At 40.0% G+C, this 24,157-nt stretch overlaps 1 protein-coding gene across 5 annotated transcripts in view; it reads right to left on the reverse strand.

Annotated features, from left to right (window-relative positions):
- The window catches only part of LOC120525881, a 230,825-nt gene that overhangs the window by 134,578 nt on the left and 72,090 nt on the right, over positions 1 to 24,157 (reverse strand). For all 5 annotated transcript variants that reach the window (XM_039748569.1, XM_039748552.1, XM_039748562.1 and 2 more), the window contains one exon: positions 18,628 to 18,783. In XM_039748569.1, coding sequence (XP_039604503.1) covers positions 18,628 to 18,783 — 156 coding nt within the window. The remainder of the gene's footprint in view (positions 1 to 18,627; positions 18,784 to 24,157) is intronic.

The raw sequence follows: 24,157 nt of genomic DNA on the forward strand, positions 1-24,157 counted from the left end.
CTCAGCATTTAGAACTGCTATGCAAGCATTAGAAGACGAGAAAGAGACAAATACGAAAATGGGCAATGTACTATTTCTGTGTGCATGAAATTGAATCCTCTCTTTGCCTTGTTTGAAATGGCATAATTTACCTAAATAGGGGCCTGCACATGGAGAAAGAGTATAAAGCTTTGGAACATTGCCCGGCACACTTTGAAGCCGATGGATGGATGGAAGATTACGTCATCCGATCTTGAAAATCCTTTCAGCGCAGACTCTCATATGGGCATGTCATTGGCTTTCTCATCTGTTATTCCGCGTAATATGTGATTTCTTATGTGATTTCTTACCGCCGTCACTATCACTATGGGAGGGATATCACTTCGTTATAATATATCTATTCAGGTCGAAGACTATCACCCCATGCTGGAAACAGACACTAACGATGCTATAAATACAAGATAAACCTAAAGGCAGAGACCTATGACTAATTATAAAAACATTGGTGTTACTCAGCCTTATCCCATCTATCTTCTCTAATGTTCATTTATTCATTCATTTATTTTTTGAATTGAACAGCATAAGGTGAGGAGCCACCAGACAGACATCGTACAATTTTGTTAGAAAGCCAAAACAGGACTAAAAACTGTTTAAAAGAGGCCACTATACAGAATAACAAAAATAAAATAATAAAACAAAAACAACAGGAAAATAATGACCCCTGAGACTTAACACGTGTAAAAGACAGAGTGAAAAAATGACCATAGGACCAGCTCACTTCACTGGATCTGATGGCAACTCTCCATGAGAGCTGTAGGATCTACGAAACAACTAACAAAAAACATGCAGACAGTTGTGAACCCACATCTTTGTCTTTCACCCAGTGCAAACCCCATGATAGCTCTTCATCCTATACATGTCATGTAACTTGTGAAAACCTTAGAAAAAATCCCTCACAACTGATATCAATCTCTGGCTTGACTACATAAAGGGTAGATGAAGATTCTTTATAAATAAATTATTTATTGCATAAAAAAGCTCTCCTTGACAAAAAGCTCCAAACAACCCAAAAGGCACAGCAGCAGTTGCCTGAAATAGCCAATGCCAAAGCAAACAAGTTCAAAAAACAAATCCAGCAAGAATGGTCAAACAAACAGAGCATATTTTTACTTCTCCTTCTTCTTTTGGCTGCTGCCGTTAGGGGTTGCCACAGCGGATCATCTTCTTGCATATCTTTCTGTCCTCTGCATCTTGTTCTGTTACACCCATCACCTGCATGTCCTCTCTCACCACATCCATAAACTTTCTCTTAGGCCTTCCTCTTTTCCTCTTTCCTGACAGCTCTATCCTTAGCATCCTTCTCCCAATATACGCAGCATCTCTCCTCTGCACATGTCCAAACCAACGCAATCTCGCCTCTCTGACTTTGTCTCCCAACTTGAGCTGACCCTCTAATGTATTCATTTCTGCAAATCTTAGCATCTTTAACTCTGCTAGCTCCAGCTCTGTCTCCTGCTTTCTGATCAGTGCCATTGTCTCCAACCGATATAACATAGCTGGTCTCACTACCATCCTATAGACCTTCCCTCTCACTCTTGCTAATACCTGTCTGTCACAAATTACTCCTGATACTCTTCTCCACCCTGCCAGCACTCTCTTTTTCACCTCTCTTCCACAATCCCCATTACTCTGTACTATTGATCCCAAGACCTCCCTCTCATTTACACACATGTATTCTGTCTTTTCCTACTGACCTTCATTCCTCTCCTTTCTAGAGCATATCTCCATTTCTCCAGGGTCTCCTTAACCTGCTCCCTACTATCACTACAGATCAAAATGTCATCAGCAAACATCATAGTCCATGGGGATTCCTGTCTAATCTTGTCTGTCAACCTGTCCAATCCCACCTCCACGTTGAATGCATCCGTCACTCATACCGCAGACCTCACCACTGTCACACTTCCCTCGTACATATTCTGTACAACTATTACGTACTTCTCTGCCACTCCCAACATCTTCATACAATACCACAGCTTCTTTGAGGCACCCTGTCATATGCTTTCTCAAGGTCCACAAAGATGCAATGCAACTCCTTCTGGCCTTCTCTAAACTTCTCCATCAACATCCTCAGAGCAAACATTGCATCTGTGGTGCTCTTTCTTGGCATGAAATCATATTGCTGCTCACTCATCACCTCACTTCTTAACCTAGGTTCCAATACTCTTTCTCATAACCTCATGCTGTGGCTCACCAATTTTATTCCCCAGTAGTTACTGCAGTCCTGCACATCCCCCTTATTCTTAAATATCGGCACCAGTACATTTCTTCTCCACTCATCAAGCATCCTCTCACTTTCCAAGATTCCATTAAACAATCTGGTTAAAAACTCCATTGCCATCTCTCCTAAACACCTCCATGCTTCCATAGGTATGTCACTGGGACCAATGGCCTTTCGATTATTCATCCTCTTCGTCGCTGTCTTTACTTACTCCTTGCTAATCCGTTGCACTTCCTGATTCACTATCTTCACATCATCCAACTTCTTCTCTCTCTCGTTCTCTTCATTCATCAGCCTCTCAAAGTACTCTTTCCATCTGCTCAACACACTCTCCTTGCTTGTGAGTACGTTTCCATCTTTATCCTTTATCATCCTAACCTGCTGCACATCTTTCTCAGCTCGGTCCCTCTGTCTAGCCAATTGGTACAGGTCCTTTTCTCCCTCCTTATTGTCCAGCCTCTCAAACAACTCATCATACGCTTTTTCTTTAGCCTTCGCCACCTTTCTCTTCACCTTGTGCCTTACCTCCTTATATTCTTGTCTACTTTCTGCATCTCTCTGAATATCCCATTTCTTCTTTGCCATCCTCTTCCTCTGTATACTCTCCTGTATTTCCTCATTCCACCACCAGGTTTCCTTTTCCTCCTTCCTCTTTCCAGATGTCATGCCAAATACCCTTCTTGCTGTCACCCTTACTACATCTGCTGTAGTTTCCCAGCTGTCTGGTAACTCTTCATTGCCACCCAGTGCCTGTCTCACCTCCTCCCTAAACTCAACCTTGCAGTCTTCCTTTTATAACTTCCACCATTTGACCCTTGGCTCTCACTCTCTTCTTCTTCTTGATCTCCAATGTCATCCTACAGACCACCATCCTATGCTGCTTAACTACACTTTGCAGTCTTCAATCTCCTGCGCAGGATTTAATCTACCTGTGTGCATCTTCCTCCACTCTTGTACGTAACCCTATGTTCCTGAAACTTCTTAAAATATGTATTCACCACAGCCATGTCCATCCTTTTGGAAAAATCCACTATACTCTGACCTTCTTCAATCCTCTCCTCGACAGCATACCCACCCATCACCTCCTCATCTCCACTGTTCCTTTCACCAACATGCCTATTGAAATCCGCTTTAATCACCACTTTCTGTCCCTTGGGTACACTGTTCATCACTTCATCCAACTCACTCCAAAAATCTTCTTTCACACCCATTGCACACCCAACTTGCGGTGCATATGCACTAACAACATTCATCATCACACCTCCAATTTCCAGCTTTATAATCATTACTCTGCCTGCTCTACTCTTTTCACCTCCAAAACACTCTTGACATACTGTTCCTTCAGAATAACTCCTACCCCATTTTTCCTCCCATCCACACCATGATAGAACAATTTGAATCCGCCTCCAATCCACCTGGCATTACTCCTCTTCCATTTAGTCTCTTGCACACACAATATATCAACCTTCCTTCTCTCCATCATATCAGCTAACTCTCTCCCTTTACCAGTCATACTACCATAATTAAAAGTTCCTACCTTCAGTTCCACTCTCTTTACTATCCTCCTCTCCTCCAGACATGTCCTCCCCCTCTTCTTCACCTTCTTCTTCTTCGGCCAACAGTAGCCCAATTTCCGCCAGCACCCTTTTGGCTATTAGTACCGATGGCGGTCGTTGTTAACCTGGGCCTCGACCGATCAAGTATGAAAATTTGTATTGTTTTCCACATACAGATCACAAACCCAGGAAAACATGAAAAAGTCACAATAATCAATTGAACTCGCCAATACCACCAAGCGTATTCAAATGAACCACAAGGAACTTCTAGCTTTCACAGCCTATATAGTGCTGATGGCAGCCAATTGCTGGTGATAGGCAGGTGGCCCTACCTCGTGGGGAACCACCCACAAGACATACAGAACACAGCAGAAAATAAATAGACACATAGGAACTAAAAGATCAACAATGTTCACATAAAAAAAAAAAAATCAAAAATTAAGAAAAAAAACCCATGAAAAAGCAATTTGAACCCCACCCATGGAGGGAACCCTGGCTGAAACATCACACTTCCAGGTCACAAGGATTCCTACAGTACTGAAGATGGAATGCCAGCCTTGTTTTGTGTTCTTCCACTGATGTAAGCTGGCCGACCACTAAGATAAGCGTAGACCAAGGACCAGAAGATTATACAGTATGTTTATCTTAAAATATGCAAGGATCAAACCCAGGTGACAAACTAATGTGTAACACAGCCCAATATACAACCCAGGTCTTAGAGAACCTAATTAAGAATTAGTTAAACCAGAAGAAACTAAAACAACATGTTACAAGAAGTTATCCACAAACTTGGATGCTGAGTCTCTCATGTCACCGGTTTAAATCGAATCACACCAGTAATATGGTGCAACATCTGTCCTTAACAACAAACATTATGAAAAACAAGATGGCACTTGAGTTTATACAAATATGACCACAAAATAGTTTTTATTTACATTGATGTTTACTTGCTTAACAGATGATTTTTTTTCAAGAGATTTACCAAAGAGCTCAACGTAATTGAATAATTGAGTAAATATTAGTCTATGGGACTGTTTGGGAAGTGTTAAAGAACAAGGTTACAAAATTCTAATATATTACTCTACCAAGACAAAATAAGATGTCACATGCACTGTTGAAACCTTCTAGGTGTTGTGGGCCTTAAATCCAGAGAAACACTATTTGAGACAGGGAATCCCACCTGACAACCTCTGTGATTTTCCTGTGTAACTGACCTTCAGCCAAGTCACAACTTTGGTAATTTACAGCAGTTTGGAAAGCACAGCATATACAGTATAATTTCACCAGTAATGGCGGACTGCACGATAACGTGCAGTGAATACACTTGACTTGAGCATTCATAGTTTTCATTCTTTTTCTCTGTACGTTTAGCATTAGTTTGCTCAGAGGCTGATGTGCTTGCTGCTTCCTGTGCAGCTCATGTTTTCTCCACCCTAGTGGCCCGCTTCTTCTCCTCTTCCATCAACATCTTTTCGCATTAAAACTGATTTTTAGTGTTGCAATTACTTAGTATGTTTTTCTTAATTTTTTATTTACTGTCAACGCAGTGCATAGAAAACCAGGAAGACCTCCAAAAAGCGTTGAAGAAAACATGCATTATATAATTGAGAAGGCAGCGAAACAATAAGAAGCGAGCGAGTGACATATACAACCATATTCATGAGTGCTGCTACCTCGGAAACAAAGCACGGTGTAAACCTAAAGTTTAAATTAAGTTCATAGACAGGCTGCCGCTGGCGTTTGTCATGCCCATGGGTAATGCGGGATACAAGTTTAATGAGAGGCCGCAGGATATAAACGAGAGTTTTGATCACTTTGTAACTAAGTTAAAATTGCAGGTGAAGGGCTGTGCTTATGCAAATTCCGAGAGACTGTGTTTGTGGGGGATTGACAGTTAAGGCTGGTGGGGGAGTCACGTCATCATCTCTCCTCCCATTCACCTCATTTTGCTCTGAGCTGAGCTCCGCAGCTACCGCACGCAGTGTTACGCTGCCACCAAATACTCACAGAAAAATCCACAAATTAATACACCCGCTGTCTCTACAGTTTCTCCACACTGAATCATCCAGGCACTACTTACAAAAGGTTACATTGACAATCGTGTTACGTTATTTTTAAAATGTTTCCTTTTCTTAGCACAAGCACAGCTGAGAAGCTTCAATACATGTGCTCCATAACACGTTAAAAAATCACGCATTTAATCACACTTTGCAATACAAGCAAAGCGGAGCTTCTGTCAATGCATGATTTCCTGGTACACCAATTACATTGATCAGTGCTTCCCGATTCATTTTACCCTCGCACCCCCTTGGTTTGAGAAGAAGTATGAAAAAATATGAGGTTAACACAGAAAAACAGATCACCAATTGAAGCTTTATGAATAATCGATTCGCCATCAATAATTGTTTTGGTAAAGCCATACTCAGTGTAATCCTCCTTCCATTTTATAATTTTTCCACCACTAGCCATGATTAAATGAACGGTAAAAAAGTAAGAGCGAAGCGAGGGTGACTTATTCAGGCCGGCAGGCGACAGCTCAATAGCTCGAATTTGGATATAAGTAGCTTCTATTTAGTCGCCAGAAATATCTTTGTTAGGAATGGAAGTTGAATTCAGTCTTTAAATTTCTATGGTAAAGAAAAAGTTATGCAATGATGACTAAATTTAACTATATAAAGTCAAACGTTTTATATATAAAGTCATTCCCGAATATATAAAGTCAAAACTTGAATATATAACGTCATTCCCAAACATATAAAGTCAAAACCTGAATATATAAAGACGGCGTTGGAATATTTTTAAATATATAAAGTAAGCGCTGGAATATATAAAGTAAAAACTTAAATATATAAAGTCAGCGTCGGAATATACAAAGTCAGCGCTTTTATATATACAAGTTTTCACTTTATATATTCCAGCGCTGACTTTATATATTCAGAAAAAAAGTTTTGACTTTATGTATACCGACGTTGACTTTATATATTTAAGTTTTGACTTTATATATTCCGACAGTGACTGTATATATTTAAGTTTTGACTTTATATATTCTGACACGGACTTTATATAATCACAAAATCAATGTATTGGCCTGTTTGGCACCCCATAGTATATATGCCCATATATATATGCCAGCAACACTCATGACAATGACAAAACAATTACATTGTCAATCATGTTACGTTATTATTAAAATGTTTCCTTTTCTTTTTACTTCTCTGCTGCCAAGCACGGGTATTTTGCTATATATATATATATATATATATATATATATATAGTGTGGACTGGGACCCGGACACAGACAGACGGACATCATAAGTTACACCACAAACTGTTTATTTTCACTAATATTTACAATAATTACGTGCACTTTCAACCCCAGTGCCTCCATCACCGATTCCCCAAAGCACAGTCCTCACAGTTCCACTGTCTTTCTCCTGGCCGCCTCCCGTCCTCTCTCCAGCTCTGTCCTCTTCCACCCGACATCCACTACTGACTGGAAGGAGGCGGCTCCTTAAATGGGAACCCGGATGGGCTCCAGCTGCTTCCCGGCAATCAGTCCTGGACACACCCCAGTGTGGCGGAAGTGCCGGCTGCACACTCAGAAGCCGTCCGGGTGTCCCCTGTCCTATTCCCCCCAGCACTTCCTGGTGTGGCGGAAGTGCTGGGTTCCAGGGTTCCTCAGGCACCTGGGCACCGCCTGGCGGTGGCCACGGGCCCCTACAGTATAGCATAAAGTCAATGAAACTTATGGGATATTAATATGGTCAGTTAAGTAGCAGAGGAGGTTGTTAATCAGTTTCAGCTGCTGTGGTGTTAATGAAATTAACAACAGATGCACTAGAGGGGCAACAATGAGATGACCCCCAAAACAGGAATGGTTTAACAGGTGGAGGCCACTGACATTTTCCCTCCTCATCTTTTCTGACTGTTTCTTCACTAGTTTTGCATTTGGCTACAGTCAGTGTCACTACTGGTAGCATGAGGCGATACCTGGACCCTACAGAGGTTGCACAGGTAGTCCAACTTCTCCAGGATGGCACATCCATACGTGTCATTGCCAGAAGGTTTGCTGTGTCTCCCTGCACAGTCTCAAGGGCATGGAGGAGATTCTAGGACAAAGCAGTTACTCTAGGAGAGCTGGAGAGGGCCATAGAAGGTCCATAACCCATCAGCAGGACCAGTATCTGCTCCTTTGGGCAAGGAGGAACAGGATGAGCACTGCCAGAGCCCTACAAAATGACCTCCAGCAGGCCACTGGTGTGAATGTCTCTGACCAAACAACCAGAAATACTTCATGAGGGTGACCCAAGGGCCCCATGTCCTCTAATAGGCCCTGAGCTCACTGCCCAGCAGCATGCAGCTCGATTGGCATTCGCCATAGAATACCAGAATTGGCAGATGCACCACTGGTGCCCTGTGCTTTTACAGATGAGAGCAGGTTCACCCTGAGCACGTGACAGAAGTGAAAGGGTCTGGAGAAGCCATGGAGAACATTATGCTGCCTGTAACATCATTCAGCATGTGCAGTTTGGTGGTGGGTTAATGATTGTCTGGGAAGGCATATCCATGGAGGGTCACACAGACCGCTACAGGCTTGAGAAAGGCACCTTGGCTGCCATTAGGTATCAGGATGAAATCCTTGGACCCATTGTCAGACCCTATGCTTGTACAGTGGCTCCTGGTGCACGACAATTCCTGGCCTCATGTGGTGAGAGTATGCAGGCAGTTCCTGGAGGATGAAGGAATTGATACCATTGACTGGCCACCACACTTTCCTGACCTAAATCCAATAGAACACCTCTGGGACATTATGTTTTGGTCCATCCAATGCCACCAGGTTGCACCTCAGACTGTCCAGGAGCTCAGTGATGCCCTGGTCCAGATCTGGGAGGAGATCCCCCACAACACCATCTGTCATCTCATTAGAAGCATGCACCGATGTTGTCAGGCATGTATACAAGAACACAGGGGCCATACAAAGTGCTGCGTACAATTTTGAGTTGCTGCAATTAAATTTTGGCAAAATGGACTAGCCTGCCACATAATTTTTCACTCTGATTTTTGGGGCGTCTTTGAATTCAGGGCTCTGTAGGTTGATCATTTTCATTTCCATCAAACGATGTGGCATCCTTTCGTTCCTAACACATTACCCAGTCTATATCAGTATAGATATCCAGGAGGATTTCTTTTTCCCATTGAGATCTGATGTGTTTTCAAAGTGTTCCTTTAATTTTTTGAGCAGTTTATATATATATAGATATAGATATATATATAGATATGAGAACAACACTCATATCAATGACAAAACAATTACATTAGCAATCATGTTAAGTTATTTTTAAAATTTTTCCTTTTCTTTTTCATAACTTCTTTAACACACTACTTCTCCGCTGTGAAGCGCGGGTATTCTGCTAGTTGTACAATAAAATAAAAAGAGGAATAACCTTGGAGGTCAATCATCACTCTGAAAGCAGATAGTAGACGTCACGTAGTATATGTGTACAAATTTCAGGTCAATAGTTCAAACAGTTTGTGAGCTACAGGTGATTTAAAATCCTGGACAGACAAATGGACAGCCACGGTAGTGTATTATTTAAGAAGCTTACAATAACATGGGGAGGATCTCTTCTGACTCACTTGTTTGGTGTAATGCACCATGTGATTAAATGAAAGACCTGCCTGTTGAGTTTAGAATAGAATGTCTATAAAATGTGCAGAAAACCACAATTACCAAAACTCCATTCCAGCCAATTCAAAGTTTTGACTTCCCACTAACATCATACTAAGTGCTATTTAACATTATCCCACTGTCACAAGCCTGTTGGTACCCATCAAATGAGAATCTCACTGTGCTCCATACACAAGATAATGAACTTGAACTTGGATATTGGAAAAAGAGTTAAAGGTACTGTCATACCTGGATGGAGGTGGTACCCAGCCGGGACGCCTGAGAAGACAGGAGGAGGGCTGGTGCCTCCTCCAGACCTCGAGGGGGCGACCGCCCTGGAGGCCTCGGGTAAAGAGCTGGGAAGCTCGACCCTGTAGGGACCCGGGGTTACTGCCAGGGGGACCCCAATACCAGGAAGACCCTAGACCTCAGCACTTCCGCCACACCAAGAAGTGCTGGGGGGAAGAAAAAATAGGGACACCCGGAGTGCTTCTGGAGAGACAGCCGGCACTTCCGCCACACTGGGGTGTGGCTTTGGGAGATTGCTGGAAACACACCTGGAGCACATCCGGTTCTCATTTAAAGGGGCCGCCTCCCTGCAGGAGGGACAAGAGTCGGGTGGAAGATTGGACAAGGTCTGGAGAAGGAAGGAGGCGGCCTGAAGAAGAGAAGAAGAGAGAGAAAAGGCATTGGATTGGCCTGGACTGAGGGGTATTGGGGACTGGTGAGCACAGAACTGTAAAAAGAAATGGGAAATAAACAAGTGCTTGGTGACATTGCGTGTCAGCCTGTCTGTGTCCGGGCCGGGCAATGTTCACAGTACATATAAAAAGTAAAGATTGGGAGGGACAGCTGTGTGTGCACTATAACAGGACAGACTATAGAAGGAGTCACAGGTAGAGGAAGAGATGAGATCGGAATGGTAGGCTGAAAAGTTGTGTAACAAGCTACACATAATTGCATCTATGTTTAAGTCTGTGCAAATGTATTTTGTGAAGTAATTATTTTAAAGCACCTGCTTTTGTCAAATTTTCAGTACATTTTCTTGTATGCAATATAACAAAATTGTGTGGAAATGAAGTTCCATAGTTGACCTGCCTCAACAAAACTTTATAAAGTGAAAAGTACAGCGTGTAGTGCCGTGGGAAAGAGATATTCATTTGGATCAAAATCGCAAATAATTACTGGTAACAGCGACACAACTGGAGTTCATAGCCAAGAAGCAAAGTAGAAATGTGTGTTTTTCTCTGATAAAGCATCAACCTGGCTTATACAATCATATTTGGCAAAGCCTTGAACTGCAGCAACAACTTCCCATTTGGAACAGTCATGGATATTATTTTCAGAATCACGCCTTAGCTTCAGCCAGGGTCAGAGGAACTGGTGAGGCGTAATGTTTTTATATTTTGAAATCCTGCTGATTTTCATCTCATCAAACACACTGCATTTGCAGCAGACTCTTATCACCTTTCATATAAACCATTACAAGGAACTGGACCTGGACTGCATGTGTCAATTTCATGTTATGTGCATGTCACCTACTAGATATAAACTCAATGTTTGCATTACTGTGTGAAATCATTATTTGCTCTTATTGTGTTCTGTTATTTGATAATTAAACATTTCAATGATCGCATTTCATCTGTGATTTTTGTTTGTTAAGGGGATTTGCTGTACCAACTAAAAGTTTAGTTGAGGAACATCAAATCCTAACAAATTAAGGCAAAATAAACAAGGCCTAAAATTAGTAACAGTGGGTTGTAGTATGTTAGAAAGTGGATCACGTCAGCTTGATATAATCAGATTTTCCTTTACACAACCTTTGTGGTAACTTCCTTCAGAATCGGAGGCGGCCTCTTACTCCTACCTTGAAGTTTGAACTTGTGGATGAGAAGGTTGCAGAGCAAACGATATTGATAGCCGTTTGTTTTTATGTGTGTTACCACTTTACAGAGCATTCTGCTGTCTTAGAAGGAGTTACTGGGATGGTCAAAAGCATTCATCCTACTGTTCTAGAGGTCACTGTTCAAGGGTTTCATTAGGAGCACTCGTCTATCTGATTTGAATCTGGGTCAGGAATTGTTATTCTATTTTTATGTTTGTGATGAATGGCTCATTACAAATAATATTGCTGAAAAGCATGTTGGCCTAAACACTGACTTAATGTATGTGTTTGTTTTTCTAATACCCTCATTATGAAGAAATTAAGCTGTCATCATGTCAACACTTGATTAATATAAATGATGAGTTACTACTACTAGTAATAATAATAATAAGCAGATATCACTGACACCTCACAGCTCATTCATTTATTAAACCTAATTATATATGCATATACTATCCATCATTTTATCTTCTTATATAATACGCTACTGTGGCTGTTCGTTTGTCTGTCCAGGATTCACCTATTGACTTGAAATTTGGTGCACATATACTACATGACATCTACTATTCGCTTTCGGGGTGATGATTTCTATTACTCTTTTTATTTTTATTTTATTATAGAATCAACTCTCGGCAGCGCACAGCAGGGCGGCTGTGTGGCGTGTGCGTATGGGTGCCGTTCTCTTTCCCTACCACCTTCGTTAATCATTGTTGAGGCAGATTGAAGACTTAAGTGCCAGCTTAAGTGACAAATTAAAGAAAACATACTAAGTAATTGCAACACAAAAACTAACTTAATCAGTTTTAACGTGAAAAGATCCCAACGAAAAAAGAGAAGCAGCGGGCAGCTAGGGTGGAGAGAAGAAGAGCTGCTCAGGAAGTAGCAAGCGCATCAACCTCTGAGCAAATGAATGCTAAACAGAGACAGAGAAAGTCTGAAAACTAGGAATGCTCAAGTCAAGTGTATTCACTGCACGTTATCGTGCAGTACGCCGTTACTGGTTGTTATATATTTTGGAAGCTTACCTAATTGTGAATTTCCCCATCTATCTATCTATCTATCTATCTATCTATCTATCTATCTATCTATCTATCTATCTATCTATCTATCTATCTATCTATCTATCTATCTATCTATCTATCTATCTATCATTGATTTTCTGACTCATCTTATTTCGATACCTGCAACCAAGGCCTAATACGTAATCATGAATTTAAAAAAAATTAATTAGACTCAATGTTATGTTTAAAATGTATTTAATCATTTAATTATTTTTTCAATAATAAGGTTTATCTGATGTCAGCATTTAACATTTTGAAGATTTCCACACCTTGAAACTTCACACATTTTACTGTAAGAGTGTTGGATTGAATCCCAGCAGCAACAGATACAAGGTGTGAACCAACTCTGGATATGATGCCAATTGGAGATCACCATTCAGTTGAACCTGAACTGTAATTGGATGTAGTAGAAAGAAAAAGAGTACCAGGAGAAAACAATAAGAAGGAGTGAATCCAACACGTTATTATAAACTAGATCATATGTTTTGACTTCCAGAATGTGCAAAGTTGCATTGTTGAGAAGTAGTTACTGCAATTATAGCAGGGCACAAAGGGGGTACATTTCTCTACTCTACTCCAAATGCTTCAGCTCATGCAAGTGATTTAAATTTTGAATATTTTAAATTGGAACATGGAATCAGAAGGGGATGCTCATTAATTTCCAATTGTTTTTATAGCTATTCGCGTTTGGATGCAATTGAGTATAAAAGAGATTATATAGAGGGACTTGAAGAAAATATATATCTTAATGCCCATAATATGGTGCTGTATGTCTCAGACCCAGTCACATCACTGCCTTTCATACTAGATCTGCTAGGTTAATTTCAAAAGATCTCCAGATTTAATATCAACTAAAGCATTCTCTTCCAGTTGAATCCTCCCATGTGCCAGATTAAACTCTGTCACATTCTGTTGAATGTGCCAGAATAGTTTAATACATAACTGTCACAGCAATAATATAAGATCAGATTCAAACTTAACTTAATTTAATTGGAATTCAAAATGACCACATTATACGAAGACTACTTTACAGAGACCTATGGTAATCAAGAGGGTTAGATGGCACTACCTAACTTTCTGTTCTCTTACTAGGCCTCAAGCATTTATATACTAAGATTATGAATGGAGCAGAAGGTAGTGAAACCACACCTGCTGGGCTAGCCAATAAAATGAAATGATGTTCAAACTCCTCACAGTATGCCACGCTATGCTCTCCAGTTAATTGTAGTCTATCAACAATCCTGTGGTTTACAAGTCACCTAAGATATTGTCTTATCTTTCTTCAGCATTAATGTCGGAGATTTACTCTCTTGTCATCAGGATGCAAAGTGGTTTATTCAGCAGCCTAAATTATGAGCAGTTAGTTTCCATTTGAAAGACAGATTAGAAGTTGCGATGCACTGTGCTGCGCAGGTAAATGCGAGTGGACACTGGGGCCAAAAGTGCAGGTGTAAATGTAATCCTGGTTTATTATATACGGATATAATGTATATAATTAAAAGAGGTCATTGAGAAAAGTAACAGTCATCACTGGTCTGTATGTACTGTATGTATTATGTATTAAATATTGATGAAGCAAGCCATTTTAAAAAGGTCCAAGGGCCAGATTCACCCCGCAGGCCTTGAGTTTTGGTTCCCCTGTTCTAGACAAACAGACCTGAAGCTGAAATCAATAGCACATCTTGACAGAAGGTTCTGAATTGTTAGGTATGAATATATTTTCCACCCCAGTAGTCTAACAACATCAACTCTGGCTAAAGAAACCAGGGAGTAAGAGCCAAGTCTAATGTAGAATTTAATGGTGACACCTTTTGACAGGGTGACATTTTTAGTCAAAGTGTCTGCCACATACGATTTGAGGGAGATTAGACGCTGAATGCACGTTACCACTGATTCCATTCTAGGAGGGATGTGGTGAGCTTTGACTTGACAGCGTAGATAATTTACACTAGACTTTTGTGTACAATGTAGGCCCCACTAATGATACCACCATTTAATGCCAAAGCCCTCCAGGCACATGCTTTTCAAGTGCCGTGACCACTGTAGCCAGGAACTAGGTTTGTTAGGGATGGTGTTAATGGTTTCCAGATGAAAACAAATCTTTCACAAGGAGTTTGGAAGTGCTGACAAGCCTGGCGGTAAGGGTTTATTCACACTGATGGAAACCAGATCAATTTTGATGGGACGAAAGGCTGATTGTTTAACCAAAATGTTGTGGGGACATCTGAAAGTAATTAGTAAACAGGGGAAGGAAGAAATTGGTCACAGAAGGATTGTAATAAGATGGTTTGGACTATGAAGGCAAAAACTGTACAACTTGTCAAGATGGAGTATACACAGGAAAGTACCCAGAGGGACCGGTACTCTCATTGACTACTGTGAACAGGGCGGAACCTGAACAGTAAAAAATGATTGTATTGATCGTCTGCTCGGTGAACTTGAGTGTCCCAAATGCACACAAAGTTCTTATTTGAACATGAAAATTTGATTGTGCAATTGGGAAAGGTAAATAAGAAAGACACCTGCTCAATGGCTGCCTAGGGATCTTTAGAGCCTTAAGTGTTACTAAAGATACAAAAGAATCATATCACAGATGACTGAACTGTTTAGTAGAATGATATCAAATACTCTGTATGTGTTATGAGGGTTGATGAAAAAACTTGACAACAGGGTTGATATGTATCAGTAGAAAATAACAAGATATGTCTTCAACATAGGATTGTGCAGTGCATTTTAAACAATGGCTGTCAGCTCATTTCTTGTGGAGGAGGTGAAATCAGTAAGGATCATTTATGGGTGGTCATAAAATGTATACTAGACAGTGCTGCTGATAAAAGCACTGTTAGTTGTTAGGCTTCAAATCTGTAGTTTTCATAGGAAGACCAAACAATGGTTGTTGATGCTCTGGACTCTGGATGGCCAACTACTGCAGTAATTTCAGAATTGCTTCATTGTGCTGATGAAATGTAAATCTAATGATGTACATCCATAAAGCTGGCAACTGAGCTCCCAGGATCCAAAAGAACTTTGAATAATGTTATTGATCCCTTAGGATATTAAGAAATGTGTGTGTTAAGTTCCACAAGGCTTAACTGTCCTTTGCAAAACTGTATGGAAAAAGTTTGCTCATATTTGCTCTCCCCAAAAAAAGAGGCTCAGGCTGAAAGTTGCTCAGTTCCCCATGAGATACAGAAAATTGTATGAAGATGGACCAGGAGATTTAGATGTGGTCAAAAACCAAAAAGTCTAGCTGATAACTTGCCAAGTATAATTGATAACCAAAAACTCAGTTTCTTTTAAACAAGCAGGGATTCAGTAACAAGGATGCCTCTAAACAAAAACACTCTTTGAATATTGTGTGCCAGCCTCAATAGTGCTGTGTTTATGACATTACCAACAGCAGACCCTGGTGGATGATGGGAAAGTCCTCACAGCAGTGAAAACATTAATCCCTCAAGATGCCAGCAATCATACAAAAATAAAATAATGTCAAGGTATATGGGCTGTGGCGTCAGTGCACAAAACCTCGACTCTGAATCCTCAATTTATGGTATCTCTGACTCCAGCTCCTCTCTTTGTAATTTAAGCCAATATGCAGTACCAGTCAAGAGTTTGGGGTCACTCCAGAAATGTTCATATCCATCCATCCATTTTCTAACCCGCTGAATCCAAACACAGGGTCACGGGGGTCTGCTGGAGCCAATCCCAGCCAACACAGGAACCAATACTGGGCAGGGTGCCAACCTACCGCAGGACACACACAAACACACCAAGCACACACTAGGGCCAATTTAGAATCGCCAATCCACCTAACCTGCATGTCTTTGGTCTGTGGGAGGAAACCAGAGTACCCGGAGGAAACCCCCACAGACATGGGGAAAACATGCAAACTCCACGCAGGGAGGACCCGGGAAGCAAACCCGGATCTCCTAACTGCGAGGCAGCAGCGCTACCACTGCGCCATCATGCCACCCCAGAAATGTTCATATTTTTGATAAAAATCAATACCCTTTTTTTATCAAGATACCATTAAGTTGATTTAAAAATATGGCCAATGCATTACTAGTATGTATAATGGTCATCCCTGCTTCAAATGACTGATTTTAATTTATTATTCACATATGGCTGAAATGCCCCATTTTCTGCAGTAATTCCTTCAAGGTCATAATGGTCGACTCCCTTAGCTTATCTTTTATTACTCATGTGTTATTGCTGAAATTTCTAGGTGACCCACAAACATTTGAACTGTAGTATATTGAATATGTTCGCTGAAAGCACACAGCATCAACAGGTGACTTTTTAGTGCCCTAACCTGTTAAAGTTTGGGTTTAAAGTCTGGAGCAGTGCTGTTGTGGTGCTCTTTATTAAAGACGTTACAAACATTGAATAACATTACATTAAAACAAAACAAACAAAATAAAAAAAGAAATCATATTTTTATCAAAAGGCAAGAAGAAAACAAAGATAACACATTATACTGTATTACAATTTACATTTAGCCAGAGTCAGAGTTGGTCTATTTTTACCAACTCTGACTCCAGTAACCCAATAATTACTTCCAGCTCCGCACTCTGACTCTGACTCCATAGCCATGTACAGAACAACGTGAAAAACATAAACGTTTCAAACAATAATTCAGAAAACTCTAATAATACATTGCAAAAAATGACTTCAGAGAATAAGCTAATCCTAATGAAAATGTTTTGTCACAAATGGTCACAGGAGCTCTGTTACTTTGAACCAGAGATCAAAATACAGTTAAAGGAGTGCCCGTCTTCCAATTTGTTCTTGGATAAAAGCATTTAAGATTAACCCTTCAAAAGTGAACGTCATGGACAGTGTTTTACAGAATGTAGAAGACATGATTTCACTAGATATTACCCAGTTTATCAGTTTGCTATGTACCTTGCTGAGTTAAATTCAGGCAGCAATGGTGCAAAGACTTAAGAGTAAACAGGAGAGAACTGTCTGTTGTGGCAGGAATCAATACAAGGAAAATGGTGTACCAGAATCAACAATGAGATCCAAATCAAATTTGAAAAACAACATGAATTCTTTTTGTAGTGACTAATTTGTTAGTTTTATGTTAAAGATGGTTCCCTGTATTTTAGTGAAATTCTTTTATACTGGTAAAGTGATGACATTGCAGACAACAAACCATGAGTGCCCTGTGAGTAGCAATGGGGTTCTTGCTATTTAAATTTGGTGGCGCTCATCCAAACAACCGTTAAAATATGACTGCACTCATAAAAAAGACAATGACAACGGCAGAATAAAGATAGAATAAATCAAAGTTCAAAATAATAGTATATTTTGCATAAAATGTGTGCTATGAGGAACAGGAATGGCTCTAATAGAAGTCTAACACTGATTACACCCCACAACCCAGATCTTACCCCCTCACATTCTACCATTTAAAACCCTAGAAGATGACATCCATGAGAAAATATTTGGAAGCAGTGATAAGGTTGATGAGGAACTGAAGAATTGGTTGATATGAACGGGATACATGCTGTTGCTTCTGTTCTTGCATCGGCTTTTGTTTTTGTTTATATTTGTTATATTCCCTTTGTTTCCTTTAATTTGTCTTTTTTATTATTTATTCTAAGTTATTCATTCTTATCTGCTCCATAACTTAAACTTGTTTTCAGTTTCTGTTATAGATGGAGACTAATAAAGAATTATAACTCTCAACTGATGCAATCATTTGGACCACATTTACCTGATGGGACGATTTATGATCTTGCTCATGCCATCATGTTTCTTTTGTTTTGTTGCTTTGGTTTAGTTGTGGGTGCACCTTTGAGACTTATTTTTATATTTATTGGACGCTTGCTTGTCTCTCAGGTTTCTGATTTTTGGTTTGCCTTTTGCTGTTATTCTCTGCTAATTTTTTTTTTTTTTGTGAGTTGGTAATTCTTTGTTTCAGCTATTTCAGTTTTTTGTTTAGCTCTTTTGATTTCCTTTCTTATTTTTCTGCCTGTTTAGTTTATTGGTTTGTTTGTGAATTCATTTTATTTTATTTTGGTATTTGATCCATTAATTCTCAATTTGATGTATTATTAAATAGTTAACTAAAAGTGTTATCTTGTGACTTTGTGAAGCTAGCAACAGGTTTTTGAATGACTACATTCAAACACATCTATTCTTTATCATTATAAATAACAAAAAACTTTCTGGGTGAAATGTTTAGTATTTACCTGTTGGTTCCAAGATGAGAGGTACAATCACACAGGACCGTCCATTGGCAGAAAGCTGGTAGCCTGGGTAGCACTGGCATCGAAAAGAGCCCATCATGTTCTTACACAGCTGCTGGCAGAGTGCCATCCCCCCATATCTGGAACATTCATCAACATCTAGAAAAAAAGGAAATACTCATCGATTGCAAGACCTTATCAGATGGAGAGGTTAGAGCTGAAGAACCTTTCTTACTGGTCCTTGGAAGTAAAAATGCAAAGAAACCAAGTAAATGTGATAATTTAAAACTGCAACCAGTCCCACCTTATACATCTTCATCAGCAACTTAGTCACAGACTGGACTTGAGTCAAGCTACTGGTCAATTCATCAAGAAACTGTGCCGTGGTAGGACGCTGGTGTCTCACATCCAAATTTAGAAATGTACCATTGGGCTAATATGTTCTTTCTATTTCAAAGAAAGTTAAGATCTTCAGCCAGGATTGGTTTCTCAACAATTCTGCAGTTGCAGTCGAGCTAGCCTGTACCATCACAAACCCCAACAACCAATTTTCTCAGTTTAAATTTGTGGACAGGTTACATCTTAACTCTTGTAATCTAAATTTAATGGACCTCAGCCCAGATCCCCTCTCTGTCACCTCTGCTCACATGATATCCCAGGGACATTCATCCAAATGTATTGCTATTTTGTCCTCCGGTTCTGGTTTTCTCATTTCTAATCTTCTACTCTCTTTCTTCAATGCTGTCAGTTCCTATGCTCCCTTGCCACATATATTAATACTCCTAGACCTTTCAGGCCTCGTGCCCCCGCTCTGTACACCAGCACAAATTCTTATGTTTGAGTTGTTAAACATCTTCTTGCTTCTAGATGAAAAACCCTACTCCATATTACACCAAACAACTGGCTGTGTTCCTTTTATAGTTTGATTCTTTTGGAGGTGTTTGCTATTCATCATACATCTATGTAGCATCCAGTGATTCCATGCATGAGTGGGATTCTTCTGCTTCCAAACTTTTATGAACACAACTTTTTGATGGAGTCACCTCCTTGACAGAGTGTAGTGCTGTGGTTGGAAGGCACTGCTGCGGTTTCTGGCGGTAGAGCACAGAATGTTTGATTTTGAGAGGCATCATTTGTGTTTTGTTTCCTATACTGATTGCTTCTTGTTCAATTATGTTGAGTTCAATTTGATAGTTCTAATAAATATTTGATCACAAAATACAAGACTCTGCCATCTTTACGTTAATTTTAACCAGTTCATTTTTGCATACCTGACAACTAACGTACATACACTTTAGATTGCTTGATGATTAGAGATATGAGACTAAAATAGATGATTTCATCCTAAAAACTGACAAACTATAACCAGATGTTGAGGGAAGGGACAGAACGGGTGGATTAACTAGTCGAGTGAGTAAACAGGACATGCACACTTCAACGTCACTTGCATGCACTTTGAAAGCTGCATTTTTTTCACTACTTTCCACATTTTGGCAGTTATATTATTCTTGTGACTATTGCGGTCACCATTGTTTATTCACAGAGGGTTATTTAGAGTGGTAGATTCTAGGTTGATGGTCACTCAGTACTTAAGAGGAACTCATTCCATATGTGAATGATTCATTTCAAAATTGGAATAAGGAGTCTCATCACCAGCCCTGCCAAACCATCAGCAACCAGTCCAGAGATATTATTACATCATTAAAGACAATAAATTCCAACAAAGAATATTAGTTCTGGCAACACTGCAGATGAATTGAAAATTAAAAGTATTTCCCTGGGAGATTGGAACACTCTGAATTAAACTCATAGCAGCTGTTTACTGTCACATGGACACAAAGGAGTTGCGACTACAGCAAAAATTAAAATGCATCTCTTTTAAATGATGGAAATAGTGATCTTATGAGTGTGCCCCCCTAGTCACAGCTTCTTCATCTGGGGTACTATATCTAGAAGGGTGTGCTATGGCAGCTGCCACATCTGAATGTGGCATGGACAGTGAGCAAAGTCGGCCACATCAAGTCCAGCAGGCAATGAACGGAGAATTAATGAGCAATGTATAAGGTATAAGATAATTGATGCTGAGAACAAGAGAATACTAATAAAAAACAACAACAAAAAAATATTCAGAAGGTTATACACATGCAAAGGTCATCTAAAAAGACACAATAGAAGGTCATAAAGCAAAACATGATAGGCAAATCCTACACACTAAAGGAACTCAACTGGAGGCTTTTGACTTAGAAAACTACCACATAACTCCTGTCAATTCCCACACAGTGGGAGGGCAGCCTCAGCAGTTTGAGAATGAACAGACTCATATCAGCTGACAAATGGAGATATATGGAAATGGTTTTGCAGTCCACTCCCTCCCTCACTTAACCATGTGAACCTAAACTGATGTCGACTTGGTGGCTGACAGCAACCATTTTGAAAGTCACCCAGTACTGCAGTTATAATTAGAATTGTTTGACGTTAACCTTCCATTAAGCAAAAAACATTCTTCTTTTGTCCTGACTTTTTCTGATCATATATCATGACCTTATGGTTTGATTTCTTTGTTGGTTTTAAAAATAATTATTAATACCTACTTCTTCTTCTTCATCACTTCTTACTTATACAATATGTAGGGTTCAATGAGATTGATCAACCTTCCACAAACAGCTCAGTCCCACACCTCCTCACCAGTCAAGCTCTTTAACTTCAGATTTTCTTTTATTTTATCCATCCACCTCCACTTTGGCTTTCCTCGCTTTCCCTTCCCCTGTACTTCCATTCTTATCACTCTTTTGCCCACGTATTATTTGTTTCTCCTCGTCACATGGCCATACTAATTCAACCTACTTTCCTGTACTTTCGTATGTTGTAGACATCTCTCCCACTTTTGTTGTACCTCATTCTTATTTCTGTCACATCTAACTTCCTCTCCTGCACTCCCTTTACTGCACATACTTCACTGTTGGTCTTACCACTGTCTTAAAAAATTAACTTAAACCTTTGCCTTAATTCTTCCATCACATAATACTTCTGATACTTTCTTCCAATTGTTCCATCCACGCTGCACTCCGCAAGTTATCTCTACTCTAATTCTTTATCTTAGGCTATCACTGATCCTCAATATTTAAACTTATCAACTCTTTTCAATTGCTCTCCATGCAGGCTAATGACTGAATCCTGATTTTTGTAAAATCTCATATAATCTGTTTTTCTTTCTATTTATCTTCAGACTTCTTTCTTCCAAAGCCCTTCACCATTCGGCCAATTTCATCTTCACTTCCACCATTCTGGTGCTACAAAACACAATGTCATCAACAAAAAGCATGCACATACCACAGCCTGCACTGAATACATGCTTTCTCTTTACATTTGAGTCGCATGCGCAAAACGTAGGTGGGCAGATGCGGAGCGCAAACTCATGCACTGTGATTAAAATATAAAAACGAGGTTTGTTTTAACGTACCACGGCCTGCACTGAACACATGGTTTTCATGTGAGTCTCATGTGCAAAGCGTAGGTGACAACGCGAACGCATGCACTGTAATTAAAATATATGTTTTTTACTATATTTCAATTCAATCATCGTGCCATTGAAAATCATTACACGTGCTGTGCTGTAGGTTGCCAACCCCTGTCCTAAGTTATAGCATTGTATACTGTAACTAATTGCATATTTCATAGATGCAAGATGTGAGTGTTCAGTCAACAATGGAGCACCAATATTTCATGTCGTTCTACTGCGCCATCATCACCTCTCGATGGTTGGCTACACTCATGGATCAGTACCATCCAATGCCTTCTTCTTCAGCTGGCGTTTAGTCCACACCGTGATGATGTCATACTAGTAAATTCTCTGTTTTCCAAGGTCCTCTCAACCCTCCCATAAGACGTGTCATCAAACTATCTTCAATGGTATAATGTGGTTGCCTCATTACATATCTGAAGCACTGTAACTTGTGGGTTTTAATTTGACTTAGCAGTTTGCCTTCCCTTCTAACCAGTTTGTAGACTTGCTCATTTAGTCATCAGCTTTATTCATGAGATTCTCAGCAACTTTATGATGCTTTTGTTCTTGAAAGCTTTAGGTGTTCCTCTTCTTCTTTCTTCAGCATCCAGGCCTCACATCTATAAGTGACCAGACCAAGGCTTTCATAAAGCATGGCTTTATAATGGTGCTCACTGTGTTGTTTTTTCATATCCTTTCCAACTTAACTATCACTGCCATGTCTGTGATCAGCCTTGACTCCACCTCATCCCCGCAGCCAGCATCATCTGTTACTATACTCTCAAATGTTTGAAAGACTCAAACTGCTCCTCCAGTCTTCTTCTATCCTCCATGATCCCACATACTTTATCTGTGTTTGTCTTCATTACTTCCAATTTTGTTGCATTAATCAGCATATTATACTCAACTCAACACACCAGCTCCTGTAGTGCTTCTGGTGATTGCTGATGGTCTGCCCACCAACCCTGAATCCATCAAAGAATGTTTTGTGCATTATTTTTTCTGCTAGGATGTTGAACAGACAAGACTTCTTTTTTTGGCGCAGAACCATACTAACATGAGATTGGTTGTCCTGGCAGCAGACTGCTATTGTCTGTACAGATTCAAAGCAGTTGGCCAGGTGTGGCAGGAAACCCATGTGGAGCAGGGTTAGCCAGAGTTGGTCATGCCAAGCCAATGGAGCACCAACAGCACCCCCGATTATAGGGAACTAGCAGCGGAGAAGTAGTGTGTTAAAGAAGTTATGAAAAAGAAAAGGAAACATTTTAAAATGTAACATGATTGTCAATGTAATTGTCGTGGGCTTATTTTAGTAATGAGAGTGAATTTGATGATTGTAAAGAGTTTCATTTATGATTGTAAATGTTGTGTATGAGAAATGCACATTTTAGGATGTAAGGATCTTTTCGTAAACGACATTTGCAGTTTTGCCCTCGGCTGTAAAATGACCAAACTGTCTGGTGAGCTTACTCTTGAGCATGCAACGTACAGTTGGCCAAGTGAGAAGCAATCTTGTATCAAGTCAATGCCGACCTTTTTTAGAGTCTGGCCCTGTGACTTATTTATTGTCATAGCAGACCCTTACTGGAAATTTGAGGCGTTTGAATTGGAATGGGAGGTCAGAGGGTATGAGAGGGATGCAAGGAATAAATACAGTCTCCCCTGAGCCAGTTCCAGTGAAGATAGTTGCCTCAATGAGGTTCTTGTGTACAGATTTGATCTGAAGCCTGGCGCCGTTACAAAGTTTTGGTAGTTGTAAGTTTTGTAGTAACATAATTGGTGCGCTGACCTTCAAAAGTAGAGTATGCGGAGGCATGCCAGGAGGATTAAGAGGGTGAAGAAACTCTCCACAGTCCTGATTTGGATAAATTGATTCCTGCCCTTACACTTCATTTTCTTCAGACAGGCTCTGGTTTCTCCAAAACTTTGTAGCATAATGAGTGGGGTCTAAAAATGAAGGAATAAACTAATGAATGATCATGCTACAGTATTCATGCATGAAAGTGCATAATGTACAGTGCTACATCTCTC

Source organism: Polypterus senegalus, chromosome 1 (genome assembly GCF_016835505.1).
Source record: "Polypterus senegalus isolate Bchr_013 chromosome 1, ASM1683550v1, whole genome shotgun sequence".
In the NCBI taxonomy this organism is placed as follows: domain Eukaryota; kingdom Metazoa; phylum Chordata; class Cladistia; order Polypteriformes; family Polypteridae; genus Polypterus; species Polypterus senegalus.